The sequence below is a fragment of the Nematolebias whitei genome, chromosome 7 (assembly GCF_014905685.2).
Source record: "Nematolebias whitei isolate Nwh7 chromosome 7, NemWhi1, whole genome shotgun sequence".
Taxonomy (NCBI): Eukaryota; Metazoa; Chordata; class Actinopteri; order Cyprinodontiformes; family Rivulidae; genus Nematolebias; species Nematolebias whitei.
Genome location: NC_056504.1, coordinates 40,240,398 through 40,258,164, shown reverse-complemented (window position 1 = coordinate 40,258,164; position 17,767 = coordinate 40,240,398). Strand labels below are relative to the sequence as shown.

Sequence of the window (17,767 nt, the reverse complement as noted above, 5' to 3'; positions counted from 1 at the left end):
AAGCTCCTCGGATGAGGAGCGAAACGTCTTCTGTTACAAATAAAGTCCAGTTGTTTTTGTATTGAACGCTTTTTGAATTCATCATGTCCTGGATGACTGAGAATCTTCACCAGAATATAGAACATTGTTAATAAGTACCAATATGCTCTTTGTATTTTTGTATGATATATTTAAGTGTTAAACGCCATTATTTTTTACTATTTATCAATAAATGTGAATTATATTGTCTACAGTTTGTCAAACTCATTTTAGGTTTGGGTTGTAGGATTCTTCATTATTGAAATGATGAAAATACAACTTTATATGAATGCTGACTATTTGGTTTTTGGTAAACAGCTGCTTTAAAGCCGAGTTTTCTTTATGTCACATGGGCAAATTGAGTGTAATGAGGGAGCTGCCTGCTCTGTAAACACAACTGGACTCACATCTGTTGGACTGAAACTGTTTGCAGAGGGAAACGGAGTGGAAACGTTAGGTTTCTGTTGTTCAAACGGTGATGGATCTGTTACTCACAGGGGATTAGGTAATAAATTATATTACACTGAACAAAAACATAAACACTTTTGTTTTTGCTACCATTTTTCAGGGACTGAACTCAAATCTAAAGGCCTTTTTCTCTCAAATATTGTTCACAAATTAGTGTAAATCTGTTAGTGAGCACTTTTTCTTTGCTGAGATAATCCATCCACCTCACAGGTGTGGCGCATCAAGATGCTGACTAGACAGCGCGATTGTTGCACAGGTGAGCCTTATAGGCTGCCCACAATAAAAGGCCACTCTGAAATGTGCAGTTTTATTCAGCACCACACAATGTCACAAGTTTTTAATATATTAAAATATGATAACAAAAACAGGATGTTCAGATACTGTTCATCAGCTGCTGATTATTTTTAGACTGGACTTTTCTTCATGTGTCCTCCATTTACCAACTTTCATCATTTGGTAGGCACACGCTGCACGACATGCTGTTGAAAAACCTGGCAGAAAATAATAATAATTAAAATTTTTTTTTTTTTTTTAAATACAGCTAAAGTTGAAAAAAAAATTGAAAAACCTTCAGAAAGCCACATGAACTATAGTGATCCAAACCTCATTAAAGAGTTACAGGAACGTCTGGGTTTCTGGAAATAAAACTTTAAATATTGCCACATGGGCTGCATTCATGGATGATAAGGTCACCAATCCAGAGCCTTTGTTATCAGACAGTATAGTACAAATAGTTTAAATACTATATCTTAAATGGATGCTCTGCCACCCAAAGCAGGGCTCCATCACGCACACCGAGCTGCTCCTCTCCGGCTCTGATGGGGTTAACTTCACGCAGGCTGCGCCGCTGGAGGAGCCTGAGTGAAACCAGCATCCTGTTCACTCACAGGCACCAGAGAACACACACACACACACACACACACAGCAGGTAGAGGCTGCACACCGCTCCGGGCTCCACTCAGGAGCCTACTTGTTGATTCGCTCCAGGATCTGGACCTGTCCCTCCTCCTCGTCGCCTCCCGTCATGTCGGAGCGCGGCTCCTGATGTCTCCAGCCGCTCCCCGCGGAGCTGCGGACACAGACCCACCAGGTTGGACCGCTCTTCTTCTGGAGATGACGCTGAGCTGGCTCCAAGGGGTGGAACGGAGCATAAGGAAGACGCGTAAGTATCCGACTGATCTCTTTACAATGAACTTCACGTGCTCTTACCGTCACGCGCGTCATGTTTCTGTTCTGAGGCAGCTTCAGCAACTGAACTGCACATTTATTCAAACTGTCTCCCAACATGTGCAACGCTGTAATTCCGATGCGTAACCAGAACAAACTTTACAGAGCCGATGGCTCCGTTTATTGGTGTGTTTAAACCAGAATAAACATCTGATCCGACTGGTTTCTGGACTGGGACGGTGCTGTCCCCTCAGAATGGTCTCACGAGACCAAACAGTTCATTAAACTTGATCATCAGGAAAACAGAACAGCCTCACCACAGTCCACTAGCGTGACATGTCGGAAGGGAAGCGTCTCTGTCCCACTCGGGCGGACACCTCTTCAGCACCATGGACAGAGAGACAACCCGGGGCGTTTCAGCACCGGACAGCGCGCGCAGAGTCCACTTCATCTTCCGACCCGAGTCAGCAAGAAAAGCGGCTGTTCCTCTTAAAGCTGATTAAAATATCTATTTGTTCCTGTGATGAGAGGATAAAGCAGCTGACAACATTAATGCTGTAGGACACCTCTCTGTGTCCGCTCTTCATTAATTCCCTCTTTTCTTTGCTTTTCTTTTTAAATAAGCGCAAGAAACGAAGGGGGGTCCCCATGTCTTGTCCAGGAGCGAGTCCTCCTAGTCTGCTGGACCTTCCAGTCGTTTCAAGGGACTGACTGAGCTGAGCCAACATGAGCAAGAGCGGGGCTCGGTTGACCTCCACGCTGCCGCCGGAAACCTTAGACATCATCCGGGCCAAAACCCAGACCCGCCGGGTGCGGCTCAACGTCGGGGGGCTTCTGCACGAAGTCCTCTGGAGGACGCTGGACCGGCTGCCCCGCACCAGACTGGGCAAACTGAGGGACTGCAACACCCACGAGTCCATCATGGAGATATGCGACGACTACATCTTGGACAGCAACGAGTTCTTCTTCGACAGACACCCGGGCGCCTTCACCTCCATCCTGAACTTCTACCGCACCGGGAAGTTGCACATGATGGAGGAGATGTGCGCCCTGTCCTTCAGCCAGGAGCTGGACTTCTGGGGGATCGACGAGATCTACTTGGAGTCCTGCTGCCAGGCCAGGTACCACCAGAAGAAGGAGCAGATGAACGAGGAGCTGAAAAGAGAGGCCGAGAACATGAGGGAGCGCGAGGGAGAGGAGTTTACGACCACATGCTGCTCCGACAAGAGGAGGAAACTCTGGGACCTCCTGGAGAAGCCGAGCTCATCGTTCGCTGCTAAGGTGATGTCTGGTTCTTCTTCTGGGGGAGGGCGACATGGGCACACAGCCAACAGGACAAGTTTTAAATATGAGTTGCTTCTTTTATTTATATCTTAACGCGGTTAAAACGCAGAAAACGAGAGAAAAGAGCTGCCTGCACTGCAGCGGCCCCTACTGGTGGGTATTTGACACAGCAACTTGCCCTCGATAGAAGCCTAAAACTTAAAAATATATTAAAATTAAATTAAAAAAATAGAATCAGTTTTTCTGTTTGAATTGTTACATTTGATTGATTTGGTCTAAGCAAAAATTGAAATAGAATAAAAAAGAAATAACAGCAGAACTGACCTTTTTACAGTTACTAATGCGCATGCGTAAAATCAGACGCCACGACCCAGGAGCGATTCTAGAATCTGACCTTTAGGGGTGCTTAGCCCCCAGTGCTGATAATGGCTCTTGGTTTGAACAACGTGTTGGCCATTGGCGTGAAAAGCGTTCGTAATGCGTGTGTGTGTTTTTGTGTGTTGAATAAAGTAGATGCCATTTCCTGCATTCTGGTGTATTTTAACGGGTTGTTAAATATTTACATTTACCTACATAAGTAAACACTTGATTCAATAACTATTTTAGTGTTAAAGGCACAAGAAGAAGTAGCGCTAAGCTAGCGCCGTGCAATCGCGCTAGGTAAAATGCTACAGATGTAGCGCTCCGCTTTACATTACACAACCCAATAAATGCTTTGTACAAAATCAGTTTAACGTTAAATAACAAACAAAGACTAAACTTACGCAACCAGAAGTTTTCAACATCTACATACAAAACACACATAACAAAGCACAACTAGCTTTAAGCATTAGCCTTTAATTTAAGCATACAAAGTAATTCTGACAGAAAATTGAGGATTTACCTGCAGTTATCTTCGTACAGATGAACATGCGGTACTTCCTGTTTATAGCTGTTGTATTCAGCTGCTCATGAGGTCAGCCGCAGGGATTTATCAATCTTTTACATTTTTCCAGACTCAGTTTTGGAAATGGAACAAACTGTATTCCACCCTCTAAAGCAAGTGTAAATAAACTAAGTATTAAAATGATCTGTTATCTTTAGAATGTGTTAATTTTGTTGCACTGAATCATAAATGCAATAAATAACCCAAACCCAGAACCACCTCCAAAAATTAAACAAATTAATTAATAAAAAAAAAAAAAACACACACATTTTACTGGTACTTTTTTTTTCAGGGGTGCTGAGTTAAAATTTAGCTAAAAAGAGGCTAAAATCGCTACTGCCACGACCCAAAATACACAACTATTTCCAGTATTCAAGGTCGGCATTAAACTCTTGTCTTTTGGTTCGTTCTTTGTTTTCTTTTATATACAAACATAAATATTAAAGAGTTTTATTGGTGTTTTACTTAATGAGAGCAAAACGTCCTCAACGTGTAACGTTGCCAGGTGTCTGAACGACTGAAGAGCACAGCTAGAACAGGTAGATATGAACACTGTTTAGACCAAGTGTACTCCACGGAACCAGAAGGAGGCATGGCACTATCTGGACTGCACTGCGTCACAAAACACTGTGAATGCACAAGATCGACTGTAAAAATGTCAACCAAACCACAATCCCACATGTTCCTGCAGCCTCAAAGCTAGATGACGCATTGCAGAAGTAGAAAAAATGTATAGTTTTTATAATGCCACAATTCTTTACTTTACTTTCGAAACATGTTTATGATTTGTTTATTTAATTTTTGCCATGTGGCAATCAGCACCTCGCTCACGATACAACCGTTTTAAAACAGTTATACAATATTTAGTTATTTCCTATCTGGCAACCTTGATTTACTTTTCTAAAGGTTAGCCAACAGAACAAATTTTGAATATTAGTTACACCATTTTAAGGTCTTAACACTATAAAAATGTAGAAAACATTAATGCAAGAATTGTGTTGCCTTGGCTGCAGAAGCGGCCCTAGTGGTTAAATTTTATAGCAACTTATGCTCGATAAACTTCAAAACCTTTTTAAAAACAATCAATGAGTTCAAATTAGCATCAGTTTTACTGTTTAGGTTGTATGTTTTGGTCTAAGTGAAAACTAAAGAAAGAAAAAAAAATTAAACAGATTTTCTACTTCCTGTTTATGTCGCTTCCAAGCTAGCATTAGCTTTCAGCATAGCTGCTGCAGATTACTGGGAAAATTAGTAGTTTGTATCAAACAGGGATTTATGGTAAAATTCTTGTTTATACGTTTTAGCAATTGCACAAGTACTTGGTATATGTTCAATAATTTGTTTATAATATTTTAACCAAAGTGTGGGTTTTTCTTTTTTCACTCGAAGTGTTTCTCAGAACTTTGCTGTACTCTTGACAGAGAAAAGCAGCCGAAGTTGTTCTGACAGAAGAGGAACTTGTTGTGGAGAATTAATTTCTAAATCAGTTAGTGACTCTTTAAATGCTTCATATGTTTTAAACTAGTAAAGCCTTTTACGCCTGACTATGAGGTTTGAATGTTTTTTTTATCATTATATTGACATTTCATGGCAGCTCAGCTTGTCCTGAAGTCTCTTTTTTTTATTTGAACTGATGCTTTATATCCACCTCAAACAACTGCAGTACAGCCTTGAGAACTGTGGCGAAAACAAACTTGTTCATCTGTCAGTATTGCACAACATGACTTTTAAAGCTAATTGAGCAGTCTCATCAACAAGACAAAATTAATTAGTTGAGCGGGGGAACGGAGCTGGTACATGTTATTTTAATTAGACGATTAAACCTTTTGTTCTTGGAGCTTTTGTGATTTTATTGTTCTGAAATATGACACTGCATCGTTTCCCTTGTATTGGTTGCAGTCAGACGGTACAGCCAGTAGCGTCAGCATGCAGATAACTCGAAGTGATTAATGAATGTTTGTTTTTTAGTGGCAGGAAACAGGATGGAAGGAGCCTCGTCACTTAGCGTTAGACTTGTCAGCGTTGCAGGAAGCCTTCCTGTGCAAAATATGTATTTTTAGACCTTCGCATCACAACCACCCACCCATCCCTCTCTTGTCTCCACAGTCAGCCCTCTTGGCTTCATTTGCCACCTCTGTCTCATTTCCAGCCGAGTATTCAATCATCCAGCTCATTAACAGGCTCGTAGCTCACAGTCCAGGAACAAGAGATCTTCACTTTTGGTGGATCAATGGGTGCTGTCATGTTAACAGCACTTTAAAATGAACAAAATGGTTAAATTATGATGCAACTGGGTCAATAGTTATTCAAAATGTTGAAATGCTAAGTGTGTATGTGCAGCCAAGCTATTTGGGCAGCAGGAATGAGTGAAAAGGAAATTGGCATGAATAATGTAGTGCTTTTCTTACTTTATTTCAGATTTTTCTTACAGTGTATTGAATTTGCAGGTGTCACCAGAATGACTGAAATGCAAACATGTTTTTAAAATTATGACACATAGAGTTCAGTGAAATAGTTTGGTTTTATTTTTGCATATCTTATGAGGATGAGGTCAAACTAAAAGACATGGTGAGAAGACCTCCTGTATGGAACAGCATGCCAAGTACTCCCTGAGCCTTAAAAAGAGTGCTATGATGGTCAAACCATTAGTCAAAGATATTTCAAACACCTCTTTGAACAGGAGTTTCTGCATAATTTATATGACCCGTCTATTTAAAGAACCTCTTCTATCTTTGACCTCCAGTTACTAAAGCTCTTAATTATTTTTGCTTAAATATTCAAACTTATTTCTTCAAGATATGAACTTCTGAACTTGGTGTTCGTGCTGCCGGGCAATTTATGGCAGCAAATTAACAAGAATGTTAGACTCACAAACAAGCAAAAGCTCACTGATTATATTTACTTGTATCCTTATTAAGCTTTAATCTGTTAATGTCTGAAAGGCCGATTTTTTTTTCCCCTGCTTGCTCTCGATGAGGACGGACGCTTTTCCTCCTGCTCCTGCCTCCCTCCTGCTTTGCTCTTTGTCTTGTGATTCCTATCGGAGCCTCTCACTACATATCCTCTGTATTATAAATTATGGATCTGGTCAGCTGGTCTCAATGCAAATGACAAAATTTTCTCGAAAAGAAGACAGGGCAAAGGAGAGCCCTGATGCCCTGAGAAGACATACACAGCTGGATATACTATGGATTCCTGGGGCCAGTGGAAGATGGTGTGTCTGTCTGTATTGTGTATTGAGGACGTAGAAGATGTGTACATAATTGAATTTATGATAACCGGATTTCTGCTTTTTGGTGTTGGCCAGTATCTGGCATATCAACAAATTCAGAAGACGGCGTCAGCGGTTCTGGCAATTGTAAGGCTGCCTGCCTTGTATGAAGGAATGTACTAAGCGGTAAGGACTCAGACGCTGCATGAGCTGAGCTGTCAGCTGGATGCAATTTCTGACAATTGTAGGCCACTTGCAGCTCCTGGGACTCACTGGTAAGAAGGAATCTACCTTGGAGGAGGCTACAAGCTTGGTCCGGTGGTGTGACCACAAAATTTGGCTGTTTGGAATCACCAGTGAGATGTACCAGCAGAACTATTAGGGCAGACATGGAAATTCAAGCAGAGTCTGCCTGACCCAAAATGATGGTGTTATCTGAATTTGACTTCCCCACTCGGCCTTGAATTGGCCAGCTCTCTCAAACTTCTCCTGGTTGTTTATGTGAAAGAGAAGCTCCACTCCCCCCATTGCCTTGTCGTTCCCTTCCCAAGGACACCTGTGGATCTGTGTCGGAGTTGAGCCGGCTGATAGACCCGGTGACGTCTTTATCAGGACTATGGAAGTTTCTGGCAGTGTCCACGGACAACTCACTGCCTTCGTCGGCCTCCTCATGCATAAATGTGTTATGATGTCATCAGTATGTTGCTGTTTCATGGGCTGAGGTCTTTTTTTTTTTTGCAACTTTCACACTGTGTCCCACCTAAGACACAGTGCGAGATTTTATTTTTTCACACCTCCACTCCCCCTCGTGTTTCTTTTTCCTTATCTGAAAAAAGGGTTGCACCTCTCGAGGCCGGCAACTTCAGTCACCTCCATCTCCCCACGCGTGTTTGTTTGTTTTTGTTCTTTGTTTATGTTTCTCTCGGACAGGCTGTACTGAAATGTAATTTCGCTGCGCTTCAGTGCAATGACAATAAAGCTGATTCTGAGATTCTGATTCTTCTTTCGGCTTTTCCCTCTTCAGGGGTCACCACAGCGAGTCATCCTCCTCCAGCTCACTCTGTCCTCTGCATCCTCTGTCCTCACTCCAACTCCCTCCATGTCCTCTCTAACTGCATCCATATACTGTATCTGCTCCTTGTCTTTTTCCTGGCAGCTGCATTTCTAACATCCTTCTACCAATGTACCCACTGTCCCTCCTCTGGACATGTCCAAACCATCTCAGTCTGGTCTCTCTAACTTTATCTCCCAGTTGTTCACCCTGCTGTACCTCTGATGATCTCATTACTAATCTTATCCATCCTTGTCACTCCTAAGGAGAACCTCAACATCTTCATTTCTGCCACTTCCAGTTCTTTCTCCTGTCTTTGTGTCATTGCCACAGTCTCCAGACCATACAACATAGCTGGTCTCACCACTGTCTTGTAAACTTTTCCTTTGACTTTTGCTGACACCCTTTTGTCGCAAATCACTCCTGAAACTTCTTGGTGGGGAAACATTTTACTGGAACGTCTCTGACTGATGAAGCCCTCTGGATAGAGGGCAAAACGCTTCTATAAAAAAAAAAAAAACTGTCCAGATGACCTGACTGAGAACTATTGGATTTGGTACCTGGATGATTGAGCATGAACTTTGTTGCCTTGAACCACTTTGGCTGTGGCTGCCTGCCTGTGGGGAGTCGACGATGTACAGGACACCCCCCAAGAAACCATCTTAGCTCAAGCAAACTGGTTGGTCCACTTAAGGAGTTTACTGCTTGGTGGGGAAACAGTTTACTGGAACTCCTCTGACTGATGAAGCCCTTTGGATAGAGGGCAAAATTGTTCTATAATAAAGAAACTGTCCAGATGACCCGACTGAGTATTATTGGATTTGGTACCTGGATGATTGAGCATGAACTTTGTTGCACTCCTGAAACTTTTCTCAATCCACTCCATCCTGCCTGGACTCTCTTTTTCACCTCTTTACCACACTCCCCATTTTCCTGGACAGTGATCCCCGAGTACATGAAGTCCCGCACCTTTGTGACCTCTGCTCCTTGTAGCCTCACTGGCCTCCCTCTCATTTACACGCATGCACTCTGTTTTACTGTAGCTGACTTTCAGTCCTCTTCTTTCAAGTGCATACCTCCACCTCTCCAAGTTCTCTTCCACCTGTTTCCTGTTCTCACCACAGGTCACAATGTCATCCTCAAACATCATAGTTCACAGGGATTCAAAAAATCAAACATGATTAAAGTAGAATAATCAATTTTATGTTCGTGCAGACTGGGCTGAGATAATTTGGAGTTATAAAATATCAAAAGCATAAATAATTATTTATAGTTGGTTGTGCAACAGTGTTTAGACTCATAACATGCTTCACAGTACAATCATTGCACATTAATTAGCTTAATCCTTTAAATTTGCTGTGTTTTGGAAAATGCACATGTTCACAAGGATAATTTCTACCTCGTTACTTTGATCTTGATTTTTAACATTCATTAATAGGTATTCAAATTCTGGCTCATGTGTGCTTTTTATTTATTGACACGCTTAAACTAGAAACACATTTTTTCCTGCAGCGTTACAGTAAAAGCTCTTATCCTGCTCTGATGAGCCAGGAGTTGTTCACGCAGTTAAACTTTTATTCAAAGATAGCTCCAGTGGTTACAATAGAAGTCATCTCAGAGTCCAGTTTAATCCAATGGGAGAGATGAAAAAGGGAGGCAGGTGATGTTTTACCTAGAGTCACGTCTGTGAAATGGTTACTTTCCACACACATATTGTGCCTCGTCAATATTTCATTGCGGATAAAACTTTGATTGCACATCAGCGACGCTCGACTTGATGCCAGAAAGAGTGAAGGCGCCATCCAAATTATCTGCAATCCCAGATGTTTTCACATTCTGAGTCTCTTGGAGTTCACAACCTGCCCCCTAAAAATACACACAGGCTGCCCCCCCCCCCCCCATCCCCTGCCCTCCACCAGACAAGTCATTTTTTATACCAAAGCTGCAGTGAAGGACACAACATGTGGGAGTGCTGTTGAACCACTTCACACCCGCTCAGTACTGCATGTTTACCACAAATGAGTTCAAAACTTGCAGGTAATCATTTCATCAATAAAAGATGAGCGGACGAGTCAGAACAGTTTGTGCTCTCTCTCTCTCTCTCTCGTATGAAACAGCACACCAAAGGGGATTTTATTCTGAACGGGATTATAGCCACGCAGTAAATCACACTCACAGGACTTTTAATTTTGACAATCTAGTGTGCAATTTTTTTTTAGGTACTTAGAACGCCTCCAGATGAATTTAAGACGTTTGGCTGAATCCAAGATTTGTGAAGCTTTAAGTGTTTTGTTTTCATTTTTTTTAAAACCTCCGAGCAGACTTATATGTTGTAATATACATATAAATTTTAATACACCCATCTCCAAATGTACAGAATACTCAGCTGCATGTGACTTAATCTAGCGATGCTAATTTTGAAGAGTCCTGGTTGTGCGTAAAATAATTCCTGTCTCCCGTCAGCCATGCGATGCCGTCTCTAAACTCTGAAAGTTCGGATTAGACGAGGACACTTGAGCAGCTAAACGGACAATTGTTTCTTGTGCTTCAGCCGGGGCTTTTTGAACTAATTGCAAGGAAACTTTTTGTCCCAGAGAGCCGCAGGCAGTCAGGACCGGAGGGCCCTTAACTGTGCTTCCCACCACACATCAAACATGCCCGATTGACTTCACTGTAAAGCACTTCACTTTGTTGTTTGTGAAGTTGAAGTGAGATCACTGAGTGCATCCAGGCTGAGGCTGAGGGTGGTGTAGTGGTGGAGAGATTCACTGACTTCTGTTAACCCCTGCATGCTCAGCCTGGAAAAGGACTATCTGTTAAGAAAGGAAGAAAAGAGAGCAACTTTGTATGTTATCAGTCCATTAAATGGCCGTTATTAGTTGTTATCATCTCCATATGTAGCGATGAGACTGTCCCACCTACCTCCTAGTAGCAACAAAGTCCATGCTCAATAATCCAGGTATACAATCCAACATTTTTCAGTCAGGTCATCTGGACAGTTCCTTCCTTCGATCCGGAAGGCTTCATCAGTCAAGGAAACACACAACACAAAACTTCCTAGTAGGTTTAAAGGTACGTTATTATCGTTATTATCGCTGATAATAGGCAGCGTCACACAGGGGTAAACCAGGAAGTGGCTTTTTTTTTTTTTTTTCAGCTTATGTAACCCTTTTCCTAAACCTAACCTTACACCTGACCCAGAGGACCAACCCTAAACCCCTTACCCTTGTGCCTAAACCTAACCAAGGCCCTAAAGCTAACTGCCAGACCCTTTACTTTAAAAGTAACCACGCGCTAACAAAGGTAAAAACGGAACCTATTATCATCGCTAACAATGTACCTTTAAACCCACTAGGAGGTACAGGAGGGGCAGTCTGACCGCTACATATGGGGATGATAACAACTAATAACGAATGTTTAATGGCTGATAACATTCGAAGCGGATGGAAAGGAAGGGCTGATCATCAACTGGTGGCCTGCAGGCCTTATCAAGCTCAGTAACTCATTCTGTTTGCCCGGCTGTGGATGACATTATAAACATAATCTGACACAGTAAGAGTTTACTCACTCGCAACTAGGTTCATATTCTGGGAAGTTTTAGATTGGAAACGGGATTAAGAGGAGTTAATGGTTGTACACAAAATATTGAAGGCTAGTCCTTTACAGGGATTTTAAATATAGTTGGAACATTTATTTTAACATAATCTTGATAAAACAACCAGATTTTAATGCTGTAGCAATGAGTGGTACCACTCCCTATTAACCTGTACCACCAGGACACGTAGGGACAGACAGAAGTTTTTAGAGTTGTAAATCATTTAGTTTTTTTTAAATATGTTTTACTGATACTTGTTTGGTTTTATAGATAAAATGTCAAAAACATCAATATAATGTTTAAATATTATGTTCAGAGTTGTGTGGACAAAATGTGACATTTTCTCTACATAAATTTAGACATTTAAAAAATGTGACATGCAACTTACTGATTTTAGTTGTGCTTTTATGTGAATAAACATCATATAATGTGATTTTTTTTTTACAGAGTAGTTTATATGAATTTAGAAAAGGTGCAACAAAAACAAAATAAAGCTAAAGAATTTTTAAAAAAATATATTTTTAAGTTGTATAGTTGAGACACTTGCATTAGGTCGTTAAATTAGTGACATTCATAAAGTTTGGGTCAAACTCCTTAGTCACCTAATATCTGCCTACGACCCAACAAAATGTTAGTTTCTCTTTGGATATGATGCGGTGGGTTTAAAAGAGCCCGAATGTCCAGTTAATTCCCATATATTTCCATTAATCCCATGGAAAGTTTCTAAATCAGAATATTTTCTAAATTCCCCAGCATGGAAAGCTTCTGAGAAGTTTCCAGAAATTAACCAGCAATTTCTTCCTCTTACAACCCTGTTTACAACACACGACCCCTGGACACTGTCACATGATCATAAGGAAACTTACCATTGTTGCAACACGTCAGGCCTGATTACGTTCTGTTAGACAACAAACGAGAGTTGTTCACTTCAGTAAGAATCAAAGGGAGTTAAATCATGGCTGACCTGGGCTTGAGTTCACTACCGGGGGTTTTGACTTACTGTGATTGTTGTGTTTCCCATGAGGTTGCACTTTACAGGAACATTCACATACATAAAAAAGCCAATTAGTAAAGTTCTCCATCTAAGGAAGCAGCAGACACGTTGAATCTTCACTTCGTTGCAGTCTCCCATCCTGAGCAAGCACAGTGGCAACAGTGGAAAGGAAAAACTCTCTTTTAACAGGATGAAACTTTCAGCAGAACCAGACTCAGGACAAGCAGCCGTCTGCTTCAACTGGCTGGGTTTGAGAGGAACAGGAAGAAGAAACAAACAAACACAGAATGGCAGATTCAGATGTAGGTGCAAGTGTACCTGAAAGACAAAAACACATCAAGGATAGAAAAAATTACAAATACAAAACGGAGTGAACAAAGTAAGTAAAGACAGCAGCATAGTGAAGAAATGTGGTCAGTTTGTCCTCTAGCAGTCTAAACCTATAGCAGCATAAGGGATAGCTCAGGAAACCCAAGCCAACCCTAACTATAGGATTTATCAAAATGAAAGTCTTAAAACTGGACAATGTGTCAGCCTCATGGACAGAAACTGGAAGTTGGTTCCACAAGAGAGGAGCCTGATGACTGAAAGCTCTTCCTCCCATTCTGCTTTTGGAAACTCTAGGAACCACAAGTAAACCTGCAGTCTGAGAGCAAAGTGTTCTGTTAGGAAAATATGGAACAATAAGACCTGTAATATAAGATGGAGCTAGGTTGTTGAGGACTTTGTATTTCTATTTGTATACCTAATGTGGCTGCCTTCAAGCAAACATTGAAGAACCCTGTTTATGTTGTTGTTGTTGTTTTACCAACGTGTTGATTTTGTTTGTTTTTCCTTCAGACATCAGTGACTAACTTCAGATATTCATGTTGGGCATTTTAGTCAAAAAGTGGAAGATTGTTGGACTTTTAATAAACATCATCGCCTGTCCATAGCTGTGAGCATTTAAATGAACGTGTCTAACTGGAAACATTCAAGCTGGTCCAGCAGAATAATACAGTTGTGACTTGCAGCTGTGGGTCATAGTTTGATGCAGTTTAGTTGCAAGGATTTTTAAAGCATTTTTTTAATTTTAATCAACCTTTACTGTTGTTTTCTTCTGCCTCTCCCTCTCTTCTTTTATTTTTTTTACCGTCTTTGTGTGCTCTCACTCACAATCATGCTTGGACTCACAGAGGGTGTATTTCTCAAGTTGTTTTTAAGATTTGTTGCTGGGTAACAGCAACTCCTCCGTTGTGCTGAGGTGAGCTCTGAATAGACATAAATTTATGGCACGCGGTTTCCCAGCTGCCAGAATGATTACAGTGCCATTTATCGCCGTGTGGGCTTCCACAGAGTCACGAGGAGAGCTTAACACACCGACAGAGAGACCCAGTCTGGTTCTTTTTCCTCATTTATCTCCACAGATTTCTCTTCTTTCGTCTCATTATTTTAAACAACACAATATGTAGGTTAAAAAAAATGTGAATAGATTTCAACAAGTTTAGAAATGTATCACCTTCATGCACTGTTGAACACACTGATAGTTGTGTGAATGTTTATGAAGCGGTCACACTATTGTGATCCATTTTTCTTCTGTACGTTTTTCAACACGATTCTCGTCCCGCAGTTTTCAAGCTGTTTCAATAAAATCATAAATCAAAATGTTCAGCTCTTTCAGGATAATCCTGCTATGACTTTTGGTTTTAGTGCAACTTTAGCTTTTTGAAATATTTAGCCTTTTCTGCCACTTTTTTTTTTCATAGAAAACAAATTGAGCTAATTTTACACCCTTCATATTTTTAGATCTGTTAACAACCTTTTACAGCTCCTTTCACATTTTGTTCTGCATCAGCTTTTTTCAGCTCTCTTGTGCAAATTTAAACATTTTTTCAGCTGTTTTTCAGCTAATTTCAGCCATTTTTCAGCTGTTTTGTGCTCCTTTCAGATCCTTTCTGCTAGCTACATTTTTTTCATCCTTTATTTATACAAGTTAATTCCAGTGAGCCTTGGGGACTCATTTACAAGAGAGACCTGAATTTTTAACAAAGAGTGATGACAACAGTGGACAACAACAACGACAACAATAGACAATCATAAAAGATGCGTACATTTTTTTTTTAACAAGTTAAAATAAAATGGCAACCAAAAGGACAATCAAAAGGAAAAGTAGCAACAAAAAAATGGCTAGATTATAAGGCGGTGTAGAATATTGAAAACACAAACATGTCTCCATTGGTGCTTCATTTGTGCTTCTTCTATCATTGTTCTGCTAATTTCAGCTTGTTATGCTCCTTTCAGCTAACTTATGCAAGTTTCAGCTATTTCTGATATTTCGACTACTATTTAGCTGTTGTTTTTTTTGTTTGTTTGTTTTCTTGTTGCTAATTTTAGGCTTTTCAGCTAATTCCACATTTTTCACACTCATTTCAACTTTTTCAACCTAATTCAGCGTAAATGTGCTCTCTCCACTTCTGGTAATTTAAGCTTCTTTCTGCTTTTTTAGCTACTTTTCAGCAGTTTTTTGTTCATTTCAGCTTTTTCTGTTGTTGTTGTTGTTAGATAATTCCCACTTTTTGTGCTCATTTCTAATTCTATCAGACTAATTGGGCAAACATGTTTTTTCTGTTTTCTTTTTGCAAATTTATGCTTGTTCTACATTTTCAGTTACGTTTTTAGCATTTTTGTAGCTAATTTCAGCGTTTTTCAGATGAAGTTTTTCATAGTAATTTCTGCTACTTTTAGCTTAATTAATTTCTTTATGCTAATTTCAGCTTGTTACACTCCTTTCAGCTTTTTCTGATCTTACAGCTACTACCGGTATTTAGCTGTTTTTATGCAAATTTTAGCTTTTTCAGCTAACTCCACATTTTTTAGCTCATTTCAGGTCTTTCCACTTCCTTTTGTTTAAGCTTCTTTCTGAATTTTCAGCTACTTTTAAGTTATCTTGTGCTAATTTAAGCTTTTTTAGTTAATCTCCTAATTCTTGGTCTACTTTCTGCTTATTTAAACTAAATACAGCAAATATGTGTCTTTTCGGCTTTTTTCTGCTAATTTAGGCTTGTTCTTCCATTTCCGCAACATTTCAGAATGTTTTTTTTTTAGCTAATTTCATCTGTTTTTCAGCAAGTTCTTCTGGAATATGCATTCTCACTGCATTTTTGCAGGGAATGCAATTCCTCTAGTAAATTTTTTAAATCTTTTTCAGCTCAACCTTTAGGAGGCAAAACTTAAACATTTTTCTGAAGCTATGCACTTATCACGCACATTCTGACACTTGTAAATGTTTTAAAAGGCTTTGCTTTTTAATTCTAATTATTGCTCATATTATTTGTCTTCTTGCTCTAAAGCTTGCCTGCTCAGTGATAGCACAAGTTCTAATGAAGCCCTCTAAACAGAGGGAAACATTAGCATTTATCGATTTGACACGCGTCTTTGATCAGAGTGCGGAAACACATGGATGGAAATTCAAGAAGTAGCATCCCACCGGAGTGGCGGCTAATCTATAGAGGAAAGTCTGTCCATCTGTGAGCACTGAAGATAAGGATTAAATTGTTTGTGTTGCGGTCAGAGTGTGTTCAATTAGCATCTTCTCTGCCAAGCCTAAATGATTTATTGAGGATTTCAAAGACTTTTTGCTGCAGCCACAACTTTGCGGTACAAGTTGGGCCGAAACATTCTGGAAACTACGTGCCACCACTCTTTGTTGTGACAGAGTTGGGAACCGGAAGAAATATTTGCTCATGAGCAGCCCATACATCTCTGTGTTAGTCATGGAGGTGGAGCACAGCTCTGCTCTTACGCTCCATAAATTACTTTCTTCATTGATGGAAGTGCTGTGTTTCCTCCATGGACAGCATGCTTGGTTTTTCTTCCCCCTCTGGACCTTTTTTACGTTTGACTGATTACATGTCCACACAAATGAACTAACGCACAGGTTGCCCTCACATTATTTACTGCCACCCACGTGGCTCTGGACGGGCTCACGTTGTAAGCTTACAGGATACGGATGCAAATATTTGTCAAGGAAAAAAGTTTTAATGGATGAGCAACGTGGTAAATAGGAGTAAAAGTTGTTCCAATGCTCTCCTTCAAAGACGTGAACACAGAGACACCAAAAACTGAACAAGATAATAATCATTTATATAAACTCACTCTGCTCAAAACTGTTTGACTGTTTTTCCTGTTCTAAGTCATACAAATGTAAATATATTTCATTCCACCGTCTTGCTTACGTTAGCACCATCCGTGGTAACAGTGAAAGAACTAAACTACCAACTTTGCAAACAATTCAAATATGACAGAACATGAGTAGCTAAAATAAATAATTCCTTAAAGAGTTTGTGAGAAAAAACAGATCTGAACCAGGGACCAAAGAACTTTCAGGTCCGTTGGGCAGAAACACATTTCCTGTGTTTGATCAGCATAAAGTTAACTTTTTGCTTGTGATGTTCAAGAGATTTAATGTTTTTAATATTGTAAATTGAGCTGTTTTTAAAATTGAAATATATTATTAATTATCATTTATTGAGTATACAGTATAGTGTTTTGGCTCATTTCTGTCAAGCGGTCAAATTAGGCCTAATCAGCTCATCAGCATCATATTCCGTTGTATATTTAGGAATAGCATTTTAAGAAATTATGAAAACCTCCACATCTTTGCTCACATGACCAGTCATGATTGTCTTTGGACTGTAAACTCACAGTGGCCGACAGGTGCAAATGGCAAAATGGCTGCAAACACGTGAATGATGCAAACTCCAAAACACACACACACACACACACACACACACAAACACAACTGAAAAATTGAGGTATCACCAAAAATAGACAGCAGAAAAAAAACATAAAACCAATAAAAACAAATGCAAATGAAAAATGCTGCAAATACCAAAAACACTATAAAACCTTTAAATCAATTACAAGTAAGAAACAGCGCAAACTCAGACCAGTCAGACCAGGAGGGGACTCGACCACCAAGTCATCTGGGACCAGACTGCCCGTAAAGACATTTAGTGATGCCCAGAAGAATGTTGTAGGGAGGAAAGAAGTACTTGCAGTTGATTTATTTGGTG

The 17,767-nt window shown here is 40.1% G+C and overlaps 1 protein-coding gene across 1 annotated transcript in view; it reads left to right on the top strand.

Moving 5' to 3' along the window:
- The first annotated feature begins 2,374 nt into the window (after positions 1–2,374).
- LOC119411916 (potassium voltage-gated channel subfamily B member 1-like) overlaps positions 2,375–17,767 on the top strand; it is a 54,786-nt gene continuing 39,393 nt past the window's right edge. Inside the window, exon 1 of the mRNA XM_037678870.1 lies at positions 2,375–2,934. Within this exon, the coding sequence (XP_037534798.1) occupies positions 2,380–2,934 (555 nt within the window). The 5' untranslated portion in view covers positions 2,375–2,379. The remainder of the gene's footprint in view (positions 2,935–17,767) is intronic.